A 24,227-nucleotide genomic window follows, 5' to 3' on the forward strand; every position below is an offset into this window, starting at 1 on the left:
AAATGTCTACTTCAGTGGAAATCTAGTATGGATAAAGCGAGGGAGCGACTATTAATGCAATCACTGTTTTTCAGTTCTTTATTCCTAACTCATTTTGACAAATGGACAGTGTCGGACTGAGGCATGAAGGGCCCACCAGGGGTACGCAGTGGTAGGGGCCCATGTTTAGGAGTATGACCAGTCTATAGTTGAGGTACATGGGCTGGGCCTCTTGACAAATACATATAGTAAATACTGCTAGTGCATGCATGATAATGTACCAGATTAGTAACCGGAATGCTCTATAGAATATACACCATAGTCCTGTGCAGCATAAGGTAACATATGTATAATTATAGTGCACAGTCTGGTACTTGATCTCTAGAGAAGGAGATAGGGCCCACCGGAGGTTTCCCCTGTACCCCTGTGGGCCAGTCCAACCCTGCTAATGCATTATTGGTTTGTTTATTTTGGCCCATTATCAAGTGCTTTGTGTTGCTTAGTGGGAATAAATGTAAATGAAATCCATCATGGTCCCATATTGTAAGAGAGCAAAATCTGAAAAAACCTAAGGAGGGGTGAATACCTTTTTATAGCCACTGTATGTAATATGAAAGGCTTAAGATACACACAGACAATGTTCGCTCACCCTTCGCAGCCTGTCTGGGAATGTCGTGACTGACAGATGTAACTTCTGAAAAGGAAGGAGCTATTTTTAGATGGGTAGTGTGAAAGGACTTGATGAGATTACAGCTGTGGAGAAAACACAGTTCTTTCTCTCCCTGAGCACCACATGCGTGCCAGCTCCGTTTACCTGTCTATGTATCACCATGTTATAGCGTGCAAAGTTCTGATGTCACGTACAACACTGAAGCCTAAAAGAAGTAGTAAACACAAGACAATATTTAAAGATAGCTGTTTTATTCCAGTGTGTAACTATTTTTACCTTTTTCTACTGCCGTTTACTGTGATTGCCATATTACACTCCTAGTGATGTTCCCTATAACACAAAGTGCCTGAAAACTGCCCAATAGCCAGATTTCCTCTGGAAAATCTAGTTTTATCTTTCATTTTGTAATTGCAGTGTGACCTATCCATGCAGCAATACTTTATCAGCACTGCACCAAGTAGCTAATATAGGGCCTTATGTAGCTTCAGTTGCAAAATTGCAAATCGGACATTTATCAGACGACTGCACGTGCGCAAAGGCCAAAATACGTTCGCAATGCGGTCACAGGCCCAGCAAAGTGCAATCGCGTCTGTCTGTTTTTACCCAGTTTTGTTCTATTACTGTTGTTCCAGTTGTAAATCGTAACAGAATATGCTGCGCTCTATAAGAAACTGTAAAGAAATAAATGTCGATGGTACTCAATTTATGCGTATGCATCGCAGTTATGTGAATACATATGCAAATTTGCGAATGCATTGGTGGATGTCTTTTACCTTTTCTGGGCGGCTCTTCACATGCGTTTTTTAGCAGAAGTTCTGAGAAAATCACACTTTGGGGTATATTCAATTGAAGTCGAAAGCCGCCGTATGTCGAAAAGACGGCAGTTTTCGACTTTTTTAGGTCGGAAGGGGTTCCGACCTATTCAATATGTTCGACAAGTCGAGGAATTCGACTTGTCGAAAAGTACGTGGATCGGCAGAATAGCTGCCGATCCACATGCTTGTGTCGAAAACAGGGCCAAAACCGACATGTTTTGTCCCCCTTTTCGACCATCTCAATTCGACTTTAAAAAAAGTCGAAGTAAGATGCGGGAGCAGTGCCAGGGAGAGCCGCGGGCAGCCAGACGGGGATAGCAGGAGGATGTCACAGCCGCCGCTCACATCAGCGTCCACCCGGCTCCAGCAAGCGAGACCTCGCTTGCTGGAGCCGGGTGGACGCTGCCGTGAGCGGCGGCTGTGATGCGGGGCCGTGGAGAGGAGGGACGGGGAGAGGCAGAGAGACGAGGGGGGGAGACGGGGGAGAGCAGCCGCTATATAGCCGCTGCTGTAGCGCTGCTCTCCCCCGTCTGCCCGCGGCTCTCCTCCGTCTAAGCACCTGCATCTCAATTCGACTTTTTTTAATGTCGAATTGATAATGCATTGAATAGCCCAGGTCGGATCCATTCTGACAAATTAATGTCGGAATGGATCCGACTTCATTTGAATATACCCCTTTGTCTCAATAGCGATCCAAGCTGAATAAGGCCTATAATCCAGTATACTTCATCAATGATTACATAATGAAAGTACCTTAGACCAAAACCTGCATGTATACAGGTTGAGTCTCCCTTATCCAAAATGCTTGGGACCAGAGGTATTTTGGATATCGGATTTTTCCGTATTTTGGAATAATTGCATACCATAATGAGATATCATGGTGATGGGACCTAAGTCTAAGCACAGAATGCATTTATGTTACATATACACCTCATACACACAGCCTGAAGGTCATTTTAGCCAATATTTTTTATAACTTTGTGTATTAAACAAAGTGTGTGTACATTCACACAATTCATTTATGTTTCATATACACCTTATATACACAGCCTGAAGGTCATTTAATACAATATTTTTAATAACTTTGTGTATTAAACAAAGTTTGTGTACATTGAGCCATCAAAAAACAAAGGTTTCACTATCTCACTCTCACTCAAAAAAGTCCGTATTTCGGAATATTCCGTATTTCTGAATATTTGGATATGGGATACTCAACCTGTATTATTCATTGCTTAAATGGTTTATACGCATCTAAGAACTGAGCAATGTATTTTATAGGGGTTTGTTCTTCCTAAAAAAAAAAAAATCATATTACAGGTTTAAAACCTATCATGAAATCAATAATGAGACATTATTTTGTGCTCCATTCATGAAATGTGTACCATGGAACCATGAGGCAATTCATATGACCTGCAAAAGTCTTCCTTTATTCAAGCATGGTTCTCCTCTTATCCAGGGACTCAATATGTGCCATACAAATACACTCCACATTAGGGAGGCCAATCCCTGGATCGGGATCGGCGGGATCCCGGGATTTGGGCCCAAAAATGCCAGGATTTGAATCCCGGGATTGGAGCATCCAATCCCGGGATTCACGGGATTACACTGCGCATGTGCGGGAGGGAGTGTGTGTAAGTAATACTACTTATACTTAGGCGGGCGGCAGCCATAGACGAATGCTGAACGCGGCGGCACTTCAAATGTGGCGCCGGCCGCCAGCCAATCAGAGCTGGCGGACCGGCAGCCAATCAGGGAAGCTGCCGCGGCAGCCAATCAGGAGCGACTGCTGCGGCGGCTTCCCTGATTGGCTGCTGGTCCGCCAGCTCTGGTTGGCTGGCGGCCGGCGCTTCATTTGAAATGCCGCCGCGTTCAGTGTGTCCATGGCTGGCGCCCACCTAATAGTAAGTGGTACTTACACCCACCCTCCCTCCCGCCGCTACCAACCCTCCCCGCTACCTACTGTACATCCTCCCGCCCAGCTACCTACACCCTCCCGCCCAGCTACCTACACCCTCCCGCCCAGCTACCTACACCCTCCCGCCCAGCTACCTACACCCTCCTGCACTGCTACCTACACCCTCCCTCCCTTCCCCGCCGCTACCTACACCCTCCCGCACCGCTACCTACCCTCCAGCGCTGCTCCCTACACCCTTCTTCACTGATCCCTACTGCAATCCCGGGATCCCGGGAATCCCGGGATTGATCGTTTTTCAATCCCGAATCCCGGGATTGAAAAAACGGCCCGGGATTGGCCTCCCTACTCCACATACAGGGCCTGATACAAGTTTTCGCACGCAGCTGATCTGCAAAAATATGCTAATTACGCAGTCTCAGATCCACCATTGGTCCCACCCTATAGTAGCTCCGAATGTTTGTCACAAGTAACCCGCCAGATCCTTTATGACTGCGTGCGAATTTGCAGTCACAGGCTTAGATATTTATTTATTTATTACCAGTTATTTATATAGTGCACACACATTCCGCAGCGCTTTAAAGAGAATATTTGTCCATTTACATCAGTCCCTGCCCCAGTGGACCATAATCGCACACACATTTACACTAGGGTTAATTTTGTTGGTATCCAATTAACCTACCAGTATATTTTTGTATTGTGGGAGGAAACCGGAGTACCCAGAGGAAACCCACGCAAGTACGGGGCGAATATACAAACTCCACACAGTTAGGTCCATGGTGGGAATTGAACCAATGACCTCAGTGCTGTGAGGCAGTAATGCTAACCACTACACCATCCGTATGGCCACGTAAAACAGTTGACACACTTATGCGTTTTTGACCCCCCCCCTTCCTTTTTACCTCCGCAGACATCAGCATTTCACCTACCTATAAATCATCCCCATAACTACTACTCTCTCCTCATCAAGTGATGCGGACAGCCACCAGGATAGGTCAATAAACTTGTGGATTTTTCCAAGTGCTGGTCCTCCCATTAGCCTGAAACAGTGGTTCATCAGACCACCGTTTTCTCTAACGTCCTAGAGGATGCTGGGACTCCGTAAGGACCATGGGGATAGACGGGCTCCGCAGGAGACATGGACACTTTTAGAAAGACTTTGGATCTGGGTGTGCACTGGCTCCTCCCTCTATGCCCCTCCTCCAGACCTCAGTTTTATACTGTGCCCAGTGGAGACTGGGTGCTTTCAGGGAGCTCTCCTGAGTTTCCTGTAAAAGAAAGTATTTTAGTTAGGTTTTTTATTTTCAGGGAGCCTGCTGGCAACAGGCTCCCTGCATCGAGGGACTGAGGAGAGAGAAACAGACCCACTTCTCTGAGTTTCAGGGCTCTGTTTCTTAGGCTACTGGACACCATTAGCTCCAGAGGGATCGGTACGCAGGTCTCACCCTCGCCGTCCATCCCAGAGCCGCGCCGCCGTCCTCCTCGCAGAGCCGGAAGAGAGAAGCCGGTTGAGTATGTGAGGAAAAGACTTCAGAGGCGGCAGAAGACACCATGATCTTCATAGAGGTAACGCACAGCAGTGAAGCTGTGCTCCATTGCTCCCATTCACCTCACACAAATCGGTCACTGTAAGGGTGCAGGGCGCAGGGGAGGGGGGCGCCCTGGGCAGCAATAAACACCTCCTGTGGCAAATACACATATATACATGTACAGCTGGGCACTGTACATGTATAAAAAGAGCCCCCGCCATGTTATTAAGAAATTTGAGCGGGACAGTAGCCCGCCGCCGAGGGGGCGGGGCTTCTCCCTCAGCATTCACCGGACTCTCCCCTGATTGACACACGGTGAAAGAGGGTTTTAAAGTAGAGGAGGCACAAAATTGGCGTATATACATGCTACAAAAGCGCTACTGGGTAAACATTCTGTGTTTTTTCCTGGGTCATATAGCGCTGGGGTGTGTGCTGGCATACTCTCTCTCTCTGTCTCTCTAAAGGGCCTGGTGGGGAACCTGTCTTCAGAAAAGAGCTTCCCTGTGTGTGTGGTGTGTCGACATGTCTGAGGTTGAAGGCTCACCTAAGGAGGGGGGGGTGTATGAATATTAGGTCTCCGTCTGCAGCGCTGACACCTGACTGGATGGATATGTGGAATGTTTTAAGTGCTAATGTTAATTTATTGCACAAAAGATTAGACAAAGCTGAAGCTAGGGTACAGTCAGGTAGTCAACCCATGTCTGTCCCAATGTCGCCGGGACCTTCGGGGTCTCAGAAGCGCTCACTATCCCAAATAGTTGACACAGATACCGACACGGATTCAGACTCCAGTGTCGACTACGATGATGCAAAATTGCAGCCAAGGGTGGCTAAATGTATTCGATATATGATTATCGCAATTAAAGATGTTTTGCATATCACTGAGGAACCCCCTGTCCCTGACACGAGGGTACACATGTATAGGGGAAAGAAACCTGAGGTCACCTTTCCCTCTTCACATGAGCTGAACGAATTATGCGAAAAAGCGTGGGAAACTCTAGACAAAAAACTGCAGATTCCCAAAAGGATTCTAATAGCGTATCCTTTCCCGTCACAGGACAGAATACGGTGGGAATCCTCCCCTAGGGTACACAAAGCTTTGACACGCTTATCAAAAAAGATAGCGCTCCCATCCCAAGATACGGCTACCCTTAAGGATCCTGCTGACCGCAAGCAGGTTACCTTGAAGGCCATTTACACACACTCTGGTACGTTACTCAGACCGGCAATTGCGTCGGCCTGGGTTTGTAGTGCTGTAGCAGCATGGACAGATTCCTTATCAGCGGATATTGAGACCCTTGATAAGGATACCATTTTAATGACCCTAGGGCATATAAAAGATGCTGTCTTATATATGAGGGATGCTCAAAGAGACATTAGTTTACTGGGTTCCAGAATAAACGCTATGTCTATTTCTGCTAGGCGAGTCTTATGGACCCGACAGTGGACGGGTGATGCCGACTCAAAGAGGCATATGGAGTTTTTGCCTTACAAGGGTAAGGAATTGTATGGAGAGGGCCTCTCGGACCTCGTCTCCACAGCTACGGCAGGTAAAACGAATTTTTTGCCTTATATTCCCTCACAATCTAAGAAAGCGCCTCATTATCAAATGCAGTCCTTTCGTTCAAATAAAAGCAAAAGAGTACGTGGATCGTCCTTTCTTGCCAGGGGTAAGGGCAGAGGAAAAAAGCTGCACAACACAGCTAGTTCCCATGAACAGAAGTCCTCCCCGGCCTCTGCAAAATCCACCGCATGACGCTGGGGCTCCCCTGAGGGAGTCCGCTCCAGTGGGGGCACGTCTTCGACTTTTCAGCCACATCTGGGTTCACTCACAGTTGGATCCCTGGGCAATAGAAATTGTTTCCCAGGGATAAAAGCTGGAATTCGAAGAGGTGCCTTCTCGCCGGTTCTTCAAATCGGCGCTACCAACTTCTCCCCTGGAAAGGGAGATAGTGTTACATGCGATTCAAAAATTGTGTCTTCAACAAGTGGTGGCCGAGGTTCCCCTGCTTCAGAGAGGGAAGGGGTACTACTCAACCCTGTTTGTAGTCCCGAAACCGGACGGTTCGGTCAGACCCATTTTGAATTTAAAATCCCTGAACCTTTACTTAAAACGGTTCAAGTTCAAGATGGAATCGCTCAGAGCGGTCATCGCCAGCCTGGAAGGGGGGATTTTATGGTATCGCTGGACATAAAGGATGCATACCTGCATGTTCCCATATATCCTCCTCATCAGGCGTACCTGAGATTTGCGGTACAGGATTGTCATTACCAATTTCAGACGTTGCCGTTTGGGTTTTCCACGGCCCCGAGAATTTTCCCCAAGGTAATGGCGGAAATGATGGTGCTCCTGCGCAAGCAGGGTGTCACAATTATCCCGTACTTGGACGATCTCCTCATAAAAGAGAGATCACGGGAGAAGTTGCAGGACAGAGTATCCCTTTCACTGAAGGTGTTATAGCAACACGGCTGGATTCTCAATATTCCAAAGTCGCAGCTGAATCCTACGACTCGCCTGCCCTTCTTGGGCATGATTCTGGACACAGACCAGAAAGGGGTTTTTCTTCCGATAGAAAAAGCGCAGGAACTCATGACTCTAGTCAAGAACCTGTTGAAGCCGAAACAAGTGTCAGTACATCATTGCACTCAAGTCCTGGGAAAAATGGTGGCGACATACGAAGCCATTCCCTTCGGCAGGTTCCATGCAAGGACTTTCCAATGGGACCTATTGGACAAATGGTCCGGGTCACATCTGCACATGCATCAGCGGATCACCCTGTCCCCCATGGCCAGGGTATCTCTCCTGTGGTGGCTGCAGAGTGCTCACCTTCTAGAGGGCCACAGGTTCGGCATTCAGGATTGGATCCTGGTGACCACAGACGCGAGCCTCCGAGGTTGGGGAGCAATCACACAGGGAAGAAATTTCCAAGGCCTTTGGTCAAGTCAAGAGACTTGTCTTCACATCAACATCCTGGAACTAAGGGCCATATACAACGCCCTACGTCAAGCGGAGACCTTACTTCACGACCGACCAGTTCTGATCCAGTCAGACAACGTCACCGCAGTAGCTCATGTAAACCGCCAAGGCGGCACAAGGAGCAGAGTGGCGATGGCGGAAGCCACCAGAATTCTTCGCTGGGCGGAGAATCATGTAAGCGCACTGTCAGCAGTGTTCATTCCGGGAGTGGACAACTGGGAAGCAGACTTCCTCAGCAGACACGACCTGCATCCGGGAGATTGGGGACTTCATCAGGAAGTCTTCGCACAGATTGCAAGTCGGTGGGGACTGCTCTAAATAGACATGATGGCGTCCCGTCTCAACAAAAAGCTACAAAGGTATTGTGCCAGGTCAAGAGACCCTCAGGCGGTAGCTGTGGACGCCCTTAGTGACACCGTGGGTGTTCCAGTCGGTCTATGTATTTCCTCCTCTTCCTCTCATGCCCAAGGTGTTGAGAATAATAAGAAAAAGAGGAGTGAGAACAATACTCATTGTTCCAGATTGGCCACGAAGGACCTGGTATCCGGATCTGCAGGAAATGCTCACAGAAGATCCGTGGCCTCTTCCTCTAAGACAGGACCTGTTGCAACAGGGTCCCTGTCTGTTCCAAGACTTACCGCGGCTGCGTTTGATGGCATGGCGGTTGAACGCCGGATCCTAGCGGAAAAAGGTATTCCGGATGAGGTCATTCCTACGCTAATAAAGGCTAGGAAGGACGTGATATCTAAACATTATCACCGAATATGGAGAAAATATGTTTCTTGGTGAGAGGCCAGGAATTCTCCTATGGAAGAATTCCATCTAGGCCGTTTTCTTCACTGCCTACAAACTGGAGTGAATTTGAGCCTAAAATTAGGCTCCATTAAAGTTCAGATTTCGACCTTATCCATTTTCTTTCAAATGGAATTGGCCTCTCTGCCTGAAGTACAGACTTTTGTGAAGGGAGTACTGCATATTCAGCCTCCTTTTGTACCTCCGGTGGCGCCTTGGGACCTTAACGTGGTGTTAAGTTTTCTTAAGTCACCTTGGTTTGAACCACTTAAAACAGTGGAGTTGAAATATCTCACTTGGAAGGTGGTCATGTTGTTAGCCTTGGCTTCGGCTAGGCGAGTTTCGGAATTAGCGGCTTTATCACATAAAAGCCCCTATCTGGTTTTCCATATGGATAGAGTGGAATTGCGAACCCGTCCTCAATTCCTACCTAAGGTGGTCTCATCCTTTCATATGAACCAACCTATTGTCATGCCTGTGGCTACACGTGACTTGGAGGATTCAGAGTCCCTTGATGTGGTCAGGGCTTTGAAAATTTACGTGGCCAGTCCAGAGGGGTGGCCCTCTCATGGCGCGAATGGTACGTTACTGGACCATCTCGGGCAACATGCCATACTCCCCTATGCAAATAGCCATGTCCCTTAAAATATTCTCGGCCAATGTAAATGGCCTAAACTCCCCTAGGAAACGCACCATGTTCTTGAGCGCCTGCAGGCGTGAGAAAGTCGACATAGCGTTTCTCCAGGAAACACACCTCACCGGCCCCCACACCCAGCTTAAGGGCAAATGGTTCTCCCAGTCCTACTTCGCCTCGGCAGACTGTAAAAAACGGGGTGTGGCCATCTTAGTTCGCCGCAACATCCCGTTTACTCACTCTAGGACAGTGACAGACCCAGAAGGACGGTTTCTTATGGTAATGGGTACCCTCCGCTCTACTGCTCTCACTCTGGTCTCCACCTATGCCCCCAACCAAGACCAGTCTCTGTTCTTTGACTCTCTCTCTAAACGCTTATCACGAGAAGCACAGGGAAGCATCATAATGGGTGGCGATTTTAACACTATAATTGACCCGTTGCTAGATAGATCCGGCCCTCCACCTCACGCTTCCATGACGACCCTTCCTCGGGCCTCCCGCACACTTGCCGCCATCATGAAACACCGCGGCCTCTGTGACACTTGGCGTTCCCAACACCCCCACACCAAAGACTTCACGCATTTTTCAGCTCCACACCAGCACTACTCCAGGATCGATATGATCCATATCTCTTTGACCCTCGTGCCACTGATCACGGACACGGGCATCACACCTCTGTCATGGACGGACCACGCTGGGGCCTATCTCCTTATAGATATTTACCGCGCGCCGCGTAGGAGATACAAATGGCGTCTAGACGACTCGCTTCTACAACATCCCTCAGCACTAGAGGAAACTAGACTAGCAATCACACACTATTTCACCGAAAATACGTCCCCCGACATCTCACTTAACGTTCTCTGGGAAGCCCATAAAGCCACGATTCGCGGCGCATTACTGGCAAAATCGTCAGCACTTAAGAAAAAAGCAGCGCAGGAGATATCCTCCCTCGAAGCAGAAATAGCCACCCTACTATCCAAACATAAAGCATCCCCCAGTCCTTCCCTGCTCACCCAGATAGATTCCCTCCGGGGGCAACTTAACACCCTTCTTTCCAATCGAGCGGCACTAATCCTTCGGAAACTGCAACAACGCTTTTATGATAAAATGGATAAAATAGACTCCCTACTGGCCAACAAATTACGTCGCAAGCAAGCGTTGGGTGCAATAGATAAATTGTACACGTCACAAAGGGGAACCTATACATATGACCGAAGACTTCCGTCTGTTTTATAGCTCCCTTTACAACCTACCTGGCCTACCCCAGCAGTCTCCTGACGAGTCCGGGGGAGTACGCTCATACTTGTCTGACACCCTCCTCCCAACCCTATCGGACACTCAGTTGGAAGCCCTTAATAGTCGAATCTCGGAGGAGGAGATAATAGCTGCCATACGATCCATGCGCTCGTCGGCTGCCCCGGGTCCGGACGGTTTCACAGCCCAATATTATAAACTTTTCGCGAAGGAGCTGACCCCACATCTAACCTCCCTATTTAACGGGATTCTCGAGGGAGCCTCCTTCCTGCCAGAGACGACCCGGGCCGACATAGTGGTAATCCCAAAGCCCGACAAGGATCCGACTAGCTGCTTAAACTACAGACCGATCTCGCTATTGAATGTCGACCTGAAGATATACGCGAAAATATTGGCTAACCGTCTGGGTCCCTTGATGCCCGAGCTGGTCCATCCGGACCAGGTCGGCTTCATCCCTGGACGCCAGGCACCTGATAACACCAGAAGGGCCATAGATCTAATATACTCAATTCAAAAAAGGAAATCTCCCTCTCTTATTCTAGCCCTTGATGCGGAAAAGGCCTTCGACCGTATATCGTGGTCTTTCGCCTTTGCTGTCCTTGGAAAAATGGGATTTTCCGGAAATTTTTTGGAAGGGATTAGAGCGCTTTATCGCTCCCCAACGGCCCAGGTTATGGTTAACGGTGTCTCCTCCTCCACTTTCGGGATTGCCAACGGTACCAGGCAGGGGTGCCCCCTCTCCCCTTTAATCTTCGCACTAGTCATGGAGCCCCTAGCAGCAAGAATCCGTAATAACGTTGCTATACATGGAATTTCCACAGGTCTATCCGAACACAAGATAGCGTTATATGCCGACGATGTCCTGATATCCCTCACGGACCCAGCACAATCTCTCCCCGCTCTCTTATCTGAGATTAACTTATACTCTCAGTTTTTGGGATACAAAATAAATGTCAACAAAACAGAGGTCCTCAATTTTTATATCCCGGCAGCTCTCAAACGAGACCTGCAAACTACCCTCCCCTGTAACTGGTATACAAAGAAGATTAAATACCTCGGTGTGTACTTGACCCACCATCATCACCAACTTTTCCAAGCAAATTATCCCCGTTTACTGCAGACAATCAAGGAGGATCTAGCGGAATGGTCCAGCTACTTTATCTCATGGATAGGCAGAATTAACTCCGTCAAGATGAGCGTGCTCCCCCGACTTTTGTATCTATTTCAGACCCTCCCGATTTATGTTCCCACCTACGTGTTCAAGACCCTGCAACGCCAATCCTCCCTCTTTATCTGGAACCACAAACGTCCCCGCGTTCGACTTAAACTGCTTCAACGCCCCTCCAGAGGCGGAGGCCTGGGTATCCCGGATTTTAAGAAATACTTTTATGCTGCACAACTGGCTCAATGCGCACAATGGTGTAACGAGGGGGGAACACGGAAGGTCTGGGTGGGGATAGAGGCAGAGGAGATAGGCTTAGCTACATTGTCCTCCCTATTGTGGCTCCAGCGGCACCAGCGCCCCCGCGCGGCCCTCTCGCACCCCGTAGTAAGCCGCTCACTAGCCACATGGGACCTGACAAATAGACGGTTCAGCTTGGCCCCATACCCGTCCCCGCTCATCCCGTTATTTCATAACCCAGCCTTCCCTCCAGGCATGTGTAAAGCCTCGCATGCATCTTGGCGATCGAGTGGTATACTATACGTTAACGATATTACCTCCGATGCCACCTTCCCACAATTTGCGGATGTACGTGAGGGAACAGTAATCCCCTCTTCGGACTTCTTCCGCTATTTGCAAATCAGACACTTCCACTCCACCATTACCACTACCCTCCTCCACAGACATTTATCTTCCTTCGAATACATTAGCTGGAAGCGCACTAATACTAAAGGCCTCATATCAGATATTTACACTGTACTTGATGACCACCTCAACACACCCCGGGCCCCTCACGAGTCCTCATGGGAAAAGGAACTAGGAGTAACTATTGATAACGAGGACTGGGTAGATATATGGGACAATGCGGCTTCCAGCTCCATCTGTGTGAGAATTAAAGAAAACATTTATAAATTACTCTACCGTTGGTACTACGTACCTGCCCGTCTACATACCATGTTCCCCGACACTCCAGATGGATGCTGGAGGGGCTGCACGGACAGTGGTTCGTTCTTACACATATGGTGGACTTGCCCCAAAATTCATAAAATATGGGGTGAACTCATTATATTGCTATCGCGCTTATTTGATACCTCCATCCCCGCTGACCCCCAATACTTTTTGCTCCCCATGACTCTCCCTACCCTCAATAGACTCCAAAACAAACTATTCCGACATGTAGTTTCGGCAATGACATGCCAAATCGCCACAGACTGGAAGAGCCCGACCCCCTCGCCAATGCCGGTGATAATCTCCCGGATATGGTATGTCTACAAAATGGAATATATGACCGCAGTCATACGTAACACTTCGAAACGATTTGACAAAGTATGGTCCCCGTGGCTAACCCTCCAACAGGCCTCCTCCCCATTTGTGACCTGACGTGGCACGCCATGGCCTTAGCCACCTCCTGCCCCAGAGGGCCACCCCTCCACCCCCCCCCCCCCCCCCTATTTCCCCTGCTTCTTTCTCTGCTTGGAGGCGCTCAGCCTCTTCCGCTTTCCTGTCCTCTCCTACTCGCTCTCTGAGTATTCTTTTCTACTTACTGCCTTTGCTGACTCTCTATGACGGAATGCCACTCCGTTGCCGAGAGTTCCCCATCGCATATGTCTCAACTTTAACCTTTAAAATTAGGGGAAAACAAAAATCCAAAAAAGGATCGACTTTACTGTTGTAACAATTTACTGTAATTACACTTGTTCTTTAAACACCCAAATTGTCCGGGTGTTCTGTTACCAATGTATTCTTTTTATGATCCACCCAATAAAACGTGTTTAAAAAAAAAAAGAAAATTTACGTGGCCAGAACGGCTAGGATCAGAAAAACAGAAGCACTGTTTGTCCTGTATGCAGCCAACAAGGTTGGCGGCCCTGCTTCTAAGCAGACTATTGCTCGCTGGATCTGTAACACGATTCAGCAGGCGCATTCTACGGCAGGATTGCCGTTACCAAAATCTGTTAAGGCCCATTTCACTAGGAAGGTGGGCTCATCTTGGGCGGCTGCCCGAGGGGTCTTGGCACTACAGCTGTGCCGAGCTGCTACTTGTTCTGGAATTGAGAGCCATTTACAACGGCCTTCTACAAGCGGTACATCTTCTTCAAGATCCCATGCAGATCCAGTCGGGCAGTGTAACAGCAGTCGCGTACATAAACAGGCAAGGCAGAACGAGGAGCAGAGCGGCAATGGCAGAGGTGACAAGGTTTCTCCTCTGGGCAGAAATACATTCTGTCAGCAATTTTCATTCCGGGAGTGGACAACTGGGAAGCAGACTTCCTCAGCAGACACGATCTCCATCCAGGAGAGTGGGGCCTCCACCAAGAAGTCTTCGCAGAGGTGACAAGTCTTTGGGGAGTTCCTCAAGTAGACATGATGGCATCTCGTCTAAACAAGAAGCTTTAGAGATCTTGTTCCAGGTCGAGAGACCCTCAAGCAATAGCAGTGGATGCACTGGTGACCCGGTGGGTGTTTCGGTCGGTATATGTTTTCCCTCCACTTCCACTGATTCCAAAAGTTCTCAAATTAATAATAAGAACAAGAGTTTGAGCAATCTTCATTGCCCCAGACTGGCCAAGGAGGGCTTGGTATCCAGATCTTCAGGAGTTGCTCATATAAGATCCTCTGCCTCTTCCTCCTCGAGAGGACCTACTATCAGCAGCGGCCGAGTGTGTATCAAGACTTACCGCGGCTACGGTTGACGGCATAGCTGTTGAGCGTCGGATCCTAGCCCGAAAGGGTATTCCCAAGGAAGTCATCCCCACTCTTATTCAGGCCAGGAAAGGAGTAATGTCTAAACATTACCACCGTATTTAGAGAAAATATGTGTCTTGGTGTGAATCCAAGAAGGCTCCTATGGAAAAGTTTGAGTTGGGACGTTTTCTCCATTTTCTGCAGGCTGGTGTAGATGCGGGCCTTAGATTTGGGTCAATCAAGGTCCAGATTTTGGCCTTACCAGTTTTCTTTCAAAAACAATTTGCCTCCTTTCCAGAAGTTCAGACGTTCATGAAAGGGGTTCTGCACATCCAGCCTCCATTTGTGCCTCCAGTGGCACCATGGGACCTTAATGTGGTGTTGCAGTTCCTTCAATCAGATTGGTTTGAACCTCTGCAGGAGATAGAATTGAAGTTTCTCACTTAGAAAGTGGTGAGGCTTTTGGCCTTGGCATCCGCAAGGTGGGTGTCTGAGTTGGGGGCCTTGTATCACAAGAGCCCTTACCTGATCTTCCATGAAGATAGGGCAGAGTTAAGAACTCATCAACAATTTCTTCCAAAGGTGGTTTCGTTCTTCCACATAAACCAACCTATTGTGGTGCCAGTAGCTACTTTCACTGAGTCACAGTCTCTAGATGTGGTTAGAGCTTTGAAGATTTATGTCGCAAGAACAGCTAGATTACGGAAAACAGAGGCTCTGTTTGTCCTGTATGCTCCCAACAAGATTGGGTGTCCTGCTTCTAAGCAGACTATTGCGCGCTGGATCAGAGGGACAATTCAGCACGCTCATTCTATGGCAGGCTTGCCGGTACCAAAGTCGGTGAAGGCCCATTCTACTAGGAAAGTGGGCTCATCCTGGGCGGATGCCCGGGGCGTCTCGGCTTTACACCTTTGCCGAGCAGCTACTTGGTCAGGGTCAAACACATTTGCTAAATTTTATAAGTTTGACACTTTGGCCGATGAGGACCTCAAGTTTGGTCAATCGGTGCTGCAGGGTCATCCGCACTCTCCTGCCCGTACTGGAGCTTTGGTATAAACCCCATGGTCATGAAATGGACCCCAGCATCCTCTAGGACGTATGAGAAAATAGTATTTTAATACCTACCGGTAAATCCTTTTCTCCTAGTCCGTAGAGTATGCTGGGCACCAGACCCAGTGTGTACTTTACCTGCAGTTTGTTCTTTATAGTTACACAAGTTGTGTTTCATTTGTTTTCAGCATGTTGCTGTAATGGTTCATGCCTGTTGGCGTGTGTTATGTTGAATGCCATGTTGTGCGGCATGGATGAGGTGTGAGCTGGTATGAATCTCACCATTCTTATAAAAGTAAATCCTTTCCTCGAAATGTCCGTCTCCCTGGGCACAGTTCCTATAACTGAGGTCTGGAGGAAGGGCAAAGAGGGAGGAGCCAGTTCACACCCTTGAAAAGTCTTAAAGTGCCCATGGCTTCTGCGGAGCCGTCTATACCCCATGGTCATGAAATGGACCCCAGCATCCTCTACGGACTAGGAGAAAAGGATTTACCGGTAGGTATTAAAATCCTATTATATAATCTAATAAATTTGGGGTTACATTTTCTAATGCACATACCTGTCATTAGTAATCGTAATAGAATTACAAAGGTAAGTGGGAAGAGGTCTGAATTTAGGCAGTGCCTTCTCAAGTGGAAGATGAATGAATTATGTCAAGTACAGAGAAGGAGCCATGCAGGTAACCCACTTGCAGCAGAGCCATAAGAGATCTTGTTGACCCAGACATAAAAAATAAAAACCAAACAGCATATGGTCTGCATCCCGCCCCCGCCCCCCACCCCCTCTTCCCCATCGGTACGTCGCGTCCGCTTTGTCTGGACCGCTCCAGCAGTGTTCAAACACTGTTGGCATGCCCCCTCCTGCCCCACGACCGCCTCTGCCTGTCAATCGCCTCTGCAGCAATTCAGTCTGAATTACCCCCACTGTCGTGTCCTTTCCAAGACAAAAGCGCTAGGAACACAACCATTAATGCACACTAGTGTTGTGAGATTGCAACAACTGAACCCAAACTAGAAAGACTGAACCCAAAACTCATCATTTCCCACAGATAAGGCCATTATACAGAGTGAAACGCCTTGGTGGTATCCAAAGAAAAAAGTACAGCATCATCCCCCCTCTGCATGAGACCGTTTCCTATGGGAGTCATTTCAGTGTCAGCAGTTCCTGCGGCCACGTAACGGGTCGGAATGATTTATCAGCATCAGATGTGCTGCAGAGACGACCAGATATGTCTGACATGTCTGAGAATAGCATTGTTCATACACTTATCTGCTGTACGCGTCCACTGATATACGAGCAATATCATCGGCAGTACGAACGATATATCACATTGTGTGTGGATGGAGATAAAGTACCAGCCAATCAGCCCCTAACTGTCATGTCATGGGCTGTGTTTGAAAAATGACAGGAGCTGGTTGGCTGGTACTTTAGCTTCGGCCACTTTTTTCCTCCATCCAAGTAAATAGATCCCACAGTTTTTAACTGTTATGAACAATGCATTCTGCCCATTCTCTTCCTTTCTATACAGTTCACACAAAACATACATGTGTTCTCTTTCTATACTCAGTCTCTGACCTCTGACCAACATTGCTGTGTGACAGAATCATACAGCCCACTAGGTACCTCTGCAATCTGGCTGCACTAATATGCAGTACTTATTCTTATGTATCAAACAACCGTTTCCTTATAGGCTGTAAGCTTGCACGCAGGGCCTTCATCGCGCTCTCTCTCTCTCTCTCTCTCTCTCTCTCTGTGTATGTTAATGCCCCATCATACTGTTTTGCCCCTAATTATAAAGGGCAACAAAATTAGCTGGTGCTCTTGAAATATTTGTTCATAAATTAAAGATAATGTGGGGGAAAATGAGGTAGCAAAGCAGCTGTACTGTATGTATTGATAATGTATTCAGAATATTTGAGGATTCTGCTTTCAATAGCTGGTTGTTTCATATTTGAAAGTACTGAAATAAAATGGCAAACTTTAAGGGCATGATGGATGTATTGTATTGATAGTGCTGGTAGTTAATGATTCCTTTACATTGACTATGTTATCACACTTGATTAGTACTATGTTAAATTCAAGATAATTTCATACTTCACAGTTATTCTTTTTTCTCCCCTCCCTAGTACACGTGAAAGCCTGGCTTCAAATACTTCAAGCATTGTAGAAAGTAACAGACGGCAGAACCCAGCTCTCAGTCCTGCCCATGCCGGTGCTGGCCCAGCTTTTAACTTCCGAACATCTGCTGCAGAAACGACGACGACGGATGCTGATAAACTACAGAAACCCGCTAACTGTTTGCAAGCTTCTGTAACCAGTGTTTGATAGTCGCCCAGCCTCAAATCTTGTTCTGTCTCATCCTCTACAGCAAAGTTTACTACTACACTGGGACCGATGTTTACATCTCTTTACAAGCAAGCCTCACATCCACAGTTTTTGTGTCTTTCTTAAACTGTGCTGCTAAATAGCCCAGGGGGCAACAACAAGAACAGAATACCAACTTTTTTTTTTATGTATTATTATTTTTATTATTATTATTTTGGTTTTTATTTTATTTTTGTTTGTTTCTTGTCATCATTCCTTTCCATAATGTATAGCTCAGTAGGAAGTGAGTAACGATAGAGGTTAATATGCACATTATTCTTCATATAAATGTAACAGAGCACATACAAGAGTCTAGACACTGGAATCTGTTTTTTTTTTAGGGGGTTGTTCCTTTAAAGCAGCGGTGCTTGGTACAAAACACAGATTTGTATATTATTGGAATGGTTTTTACCTTGGTTCCATGTTATCCTTAGTTATTAAAGAAAAAGAGAAAAAAATATTTATTTTTACCAATTTACAAATGGTACTACATAGCTAATTTTACAAATATTATTACTTAATGTCCATGATGTTTAGCATATGTGAAGAACCAAAATAAGATCACCATATCTCACTGCAATAATGAATGCTCCATCTGTGCTGCTTTCCCTTTTGCCTATCTGCAAGTCTGTGTTTGTCACATAGAGAAATAAGATGCATTGGATGTGTTGTTCAGGTACCTGCATGGAGTATACTGAATGACTGTTGTGTTATTCCTCGCTAAAATAATACACTTATGTTCTTTAAAATACAGTATTATCAACATTAGTAATTACACAGAAATAAAGGTAATGTATCATCAAAACTTGAAAAACTATTACGTATAATATACAGTAAGTAGTGTAATAGTAGCGAATTGCTGACTGTTGCATATTGGTACTTGGTGCCTAAAAGTGAGGTTGTGAATAAGACTGTTGGCAGTGAAATGCACACACACTCTCCTTCATTTCCAGAGAAATAGTAATTGCTTACATGGAATCTTTTGGAAATAGCCAGCATTGTTTATTTCTCGAAAGTAGCGTAATAACACACATAGCCATGAAATATTGGCTATAATCTGTCCCTTATTACCAGTGCTTTGTTTCTGATGGTACTCAATGGTACTAAAGGCTTTTTTTGTGTCCTTTTTAATTCTTTGAACTACATCTGAGAATAGGAAGAAATCTGTGAAATAGTTTTGGAAATGGATAAAATAGGCATTGGAGTTTGCAAGCTACTATAAATCAGTTATCAGCTTGTAATTTTAGGGGAAAACCTGCAATGAGTACCGATAAACCGTCTTCATTGGGAAAAAAAAGTGCTGTATACTCCTATTAAACCTGTGGGTTCTCTGCTCCTACCAATAAATGTTTTGCACAATATATTAATTTTTGCCCTGTAAGATGAAAAATCCTTATCTTTGGTAATATGCTAGTATTTATTTAGACACATTGGGGGAGATTCAAATGTTTGAAAAGTCGGTTGGGTGTCTGTTATTTCCTGTCTATTAGACAGGAAAAAACAGACATCCAACCGACTTTTCAAACATTTGAATTCCACCCATAACGTGTTCAAAACACAGTATTGTACTCTGCTAGTAGGGCTGTGTGGGTAATGAGATAAGATGAGGACCTTGCTTATTCAGCATTTTATATAGCGTTTTGCTGCCATCTGCCATGGTGTTGCAGAGAGAGAGGGAGAGCACTGCAGGGGCCATCCAAACCTAGTGGGTGTGGGGGCTGCACAAGAGGCAGCCTGTGGTATTACTATGGAGAGGGACTCCCCTGACTCGTATTAGGAAATGCCTGCTGTGTTTGTTCTTCAGAATGGTATTTCTTTGGTCCTCTGACCATCATTGGCACTCTCATTGCCCATTGTAATGGCCTTTCTGTTTCATAGCTGGGCAGCTCTGTTGTACTGTATTTTTAATCAGCGAATGAGCTTTAATGTAATGGGTTTTTATTTTTTTTTAGATTTTCAGTGATACATTCCCATTGAACTATTGTATACCTAGCGCTGCTGCTTTAAAATTCTACATTTAAAACATTCTGTTGTGCCACAACACTCTTGACTATACCAACAAAGTTACAACTTAGCGGTGCCACAAACTATTTTAAGGAGGAATAGTGCCAAACCTGACTATACATTGCAATCTGACTATCAGCATCTATTTGAAGTATCAACAGTTGTATCTTTCAAAATCTTTTCAAGCTAGTAAATTAATACCCCTTTTCCACGGTGTAGCGCGGATCGCAGCCATGTCGGCTGACACGGCTGCGACCCGTGCTACAGCCCCCTTTCACACAGCGCTCACCAACCCGGCATATTGCCGGGTTGGTTACGCTGCTAGTGACGCGGCAGGGGTGGCGCTGAAAGATCACATGACCTCCCAGTGCCGCTCTCCCATACACTGTGAATGGGAGCCGTGTTGCCTCGACACGGCTCCCGTTCACACTAGACAGCTTACCGGGTTGAACACGTGTTCAACCCAGCTAGCTACCCAGGTAGGATTCCCGGATCACTTGATTTGGGAATTTGCAGGGGGACCCTTTTCCACTAGGGAAAAACACGGGTAAATGCGCGACCCCGCGCATTTACCCGTGTTTAAAAAGCTAGTGGAAAAGGGGTATAAGGTGGTAGATTGTCAGCTACCTTATTTATTGACTTGTACATGACCTCCAGCAAGTTTTATACATTGCTCAAACGTTCTATCTACCTTTCATTGTTTTCAGCCATATCAATAGGCAGCGTTATTTATTTCTTCTTCTCTTGGTTCTAAAACAGTACGGCTGTGCTCTTTACATTGGATACCATCGTATCAAAATATCAGCTTTGTATTGTATCCCAAATTAAAACAACTTCTAACCAATGTTAGATATATGTGTATATATATATATATATATATACATATATAGAAAGTGTAGCTTCTCCGGCACTCCACAAAGCCCAATGCTGGACTGAAGCTGCTCTGGTGCCCTCCCCAACCGGGAACCGGTGGTATGCAATGGAAAAAACGAGGCGGCACTCAGAGGCTTTCACTTCTAAAATATAATTGTGCAAATGGTGCAAAAGGTCACATCAACGTTTCGGGGACCTGGTCCCATTCTTCAGGATAACAGTGGTGCAAAACAAGAGTGTTTAAATAAGGTTAGAAACACTTACCCCCTGACCCCATTCAGTCACATGCTGCAGCGTTGGCCGCCCGCACGTGACTGCCGCCTGGCTCACTGACGCCTCAGCGGCGCCGGAAGTGATGTCGCGGGAGCGAGCCGCGTCACCGTGGCAACCGCTCGAGACATGTACACTGCTCGAGCGTCTCCTTCCGGCCGCGTGTCTCATTTCCACCCAAACCTCCACAGATCCCGCGAGCTTTGGAGCCAAATCGCGGAAGCCAGCTGCGTTACCGAGGCAACGCTGTCTGCTGTGAATAAACAAAATATCATACAATAACATTAGTGACAAAACATAAGATGACCTTATGAGGTCAATGTAAAAGTGACAAATCATGTAAAAGTGCCAGTGCGAATTGCAAAACAATTAAAAACCACAATTAGAAATATCCGAAGGTGCAAAGACTAATGTGCAAAATAACACCTTAAAATTTTTAAAATGGCCTACTGATATATGTCAAATATGGCAACAACATCCTAACCAATTTAACCATGAGAGCCCTATAGCTTATGCAAAGATAGTCAAAGTGCCAGCGCGTGGCGCCCAGACTGCATGACAGCTCCTGTCTAAACATACTTTTGTGGGACACTATATATATATATATATATATATATATATATATACATACATACATATATATATATATATATATATATATATATATATATATATATACATATATATATATTATACATATATATATATATATACTATACATATATGTAGATGGATAACAAGCACTGGTGGAGACTAAAAATAAAAACCAATGCCTGTAATAAAAATTGCACGAGGGTGTGTACAAGTTAACGTCAGGTCACTTGGAGGTGGAAACCCTATTGAAAGACATTATTTAAAACAAAAAGCTGACGGAAGTGTTGAGAATCTAGGTAACATGAAATAATTTCCAATAAAAAAAGTCATCTTTTTTTTTTTGTTGCATCTGCGTGAGTCTAGAATGTAGTTGATGGAGAATAACTATGACATTATTTTGCTTTTCTTTAGAGAACACTGCTTGTGTAACTTTCTTTTTTTCTTTCACATTTTTTATTTTTTTCTAAAACGAAACAAAGGCAAGTGTAGGCTGGTAATATGATTTCTTTCAATCGGAAGGATATAATTTTATTTTATGTAGATTTGATTGTAATGCCTAAATTAGGCTTCTCAAAATAACATGATTTGTGACAGTGATCATTAGAACAAAGCGTGACATATTATTGAACATTTGAGCTTTCTTTTCACACACAAATGTTGCTTATCCTATCAGAAATTTGCGACTGCTTAAGACATATTGGGGTATATTTACTAAGCTCCCGATTTTGACCGAGATGCCGTTTTTTCTTCAAAGTGTCATCTCGGTTAATCTCGGTAATTTACTAAACACTAATCACGGCAGTGATGAGGGCATTCGTAATTTTTTGCAAGTTCAGGTAAAAAATTACGAATGAATACACCATCGGTCAAAACGCGGCTGTTTAAGTATGAATCTCGGTCATTTACTAAGAAGTGCAAAGCCAAAAAAGAACAAACACTGCCGTGAAAAATTACAACTCGTAAAAAAGTGCTTAAAAAAAACAGACCTTTTTTTTTTATTCGTGATTGGATAGGCATGCACGGATCCATGAGATCCGTGCATGTATATCAGTGGGAAGGGGTGGGAAAGTGCTTATTTTTTCAAAAAAAATTGCGTGGGGTCCCCCCTCCTAAGCATAACCAGCCTCGGGCTCTTTGAGCCGATCCTGGTTGCAGAAATATGGTGAAAAAAATGACAGGGGTTCCCCCATATTTAAGCAACCAGCATCGGGCTCTGCGCCTGGTCCTGGTCCCAAAAATACGGGGGGAAAAAAGAGTAGGGGTCCCCCGTATTTTTAAAACCAGCACCGGGCTCCACTAGCTGGACAGATAATGCCACAGCCGGGGGTCACTTTTATACAGCGCCCTGCGGCCGTGGCATCAAAAATCCAACTAGTCACCCCTGGCCGGGGTACCCTGGGGGAGTGGGAACCCCTTCAATCAAGGGGTCCCCCCCCCCCAGCCACCCAAGGGCCAGGGGTGAAGCCCGAGGCTGTCCCCCCCCATCCAATGGGCTGCGGATGGGAGGGCTGATAGCCTTTGTTGTAAAATAAAAGATATTGTTTTTAGTAGCAGTACTACAAGTCCCAGCAAGCCTCCCCCGCATGCTGGTACTTGGAGAACCACAAGTACCAGCATGCGGCGGAAAAACGGGCCCGCTGGTACCTGTAGTACTACCACTAAAAAAATACCCAAAAAAACACAAGACACACACACCGTGAAAGTATAATTTTATTACATACATACACACATACATACATACTTACCTTATGTTCTCACGCAGGTCGGTCCTCTTCTCCAGTAGAATCCAAGGGGTACCTGTTGAAGAAATTCTACTCACGAGATCCAGGGGTCCAGGCTCCTCGGCAAATCCAGGGATAATCCACGTACTTGAATAAAACAAAAAAACGGTTGCCCGACCACGAACTGAAAGGTGACCCATGTTTGCACATGGGTCACCTTCCCACGAATGCCAGAAACCCACTTTGCCTTCTGGCTAAGTGGGTTTCTTCAGCCAATCAGGGAGTGCCACGTTGTAGCACCCTCCTGATCGGCTGTGTGCTCTTGTCCTCACTGACAGGCAGCACACGGCAGTGTTACAATGTAGCGCCTATGCGCTACATTGTAACCAATGATGGGAACTTTCTGCCCTGCGGTTGACCTAAAGTGACGTCACCGCTGAGCAGAAAGTTCCCATCATTGGTTACAATGTAGCGCATAGGCGCTACATTGTAACACTGCCGCGTGCTGCCTGTCACTCAGTACAGGAGCACACAGCTGATCAGGAGAGTGCTACAACGTGGCACTCCCTGATTGGCTGAAGAAACCCACTTAGCCAGAAGGCAAAGTGGGTTTCTGGCATTCGTGGGAAGGTGACCCATGTGCAAACATGGGTCACCTTTCAGTTCGTGGTCGGGCAACCGTTTTTTTGTTTTATTCAAGTACGTGGATTATCCCTGGATTTGCCGAGGAGCCTGGACCCCTGGATCTCGTGAGTAGAATTTCTTCAACAGGTACCCCTTGGATTCTACTGGAGAAGAGGACCGACCTGCGTGAGAACATAAGGTAAGTATGTATGTATGTGTGTATGTATGTAATAAAATTATACTTTCACGGTGTGTGTGTCTTGTGTTTTTTTGGGTATTTTTTTAGTGGTAGTACTACAGGTACCAGCGGGCCCGTTT

General features: G+C 46.2%; 1 protein-coding gene across 5 annotated transcripts in view; it reads left to right on the forward strand.

Annotated features, from left to right (window-relative positions):
* Positions 1–21,596, forward strand: part of STOX2 (storkhead box 2) — a 248,373-nt gene extending 226,777 nt beyond the window's left edge. For all 5 annotated transcript variants that reach the window (XM_063920706.1, XM_063920710.1, XM_063920707.1 and 2 more), the window contains exon 4: positions 17,586–21,596. In XM_063920706.1, the coding sequence (XP_063776776.1) occupies positions 17,586–17,784 (199 nt within the window). In that variant the 3' untranslated portion in view covers positions 17,785–21,596. The remainder of the gene's footprint in view (positions 1–17,585) is intronic.
* The last annotated feature ends 2,631 nt before the right edge of the window (positions 21,597–24,227 follow it).

This window comes from Pseudophryne corroboree, chromosome 1 (assembly GCF_028390025.1).
Source record: "Pseudophryne corroboree isolate aPseCor3 chromosome 1, aPseCor3.hap2, whole genome shotgun sequence".
Lineage (NCBI taxonomy): Eukaryota > Metazoa > Chordata > Amphibia > Anura > Myobatrachidae > Pseudophryne > Pseudophryne corroboree.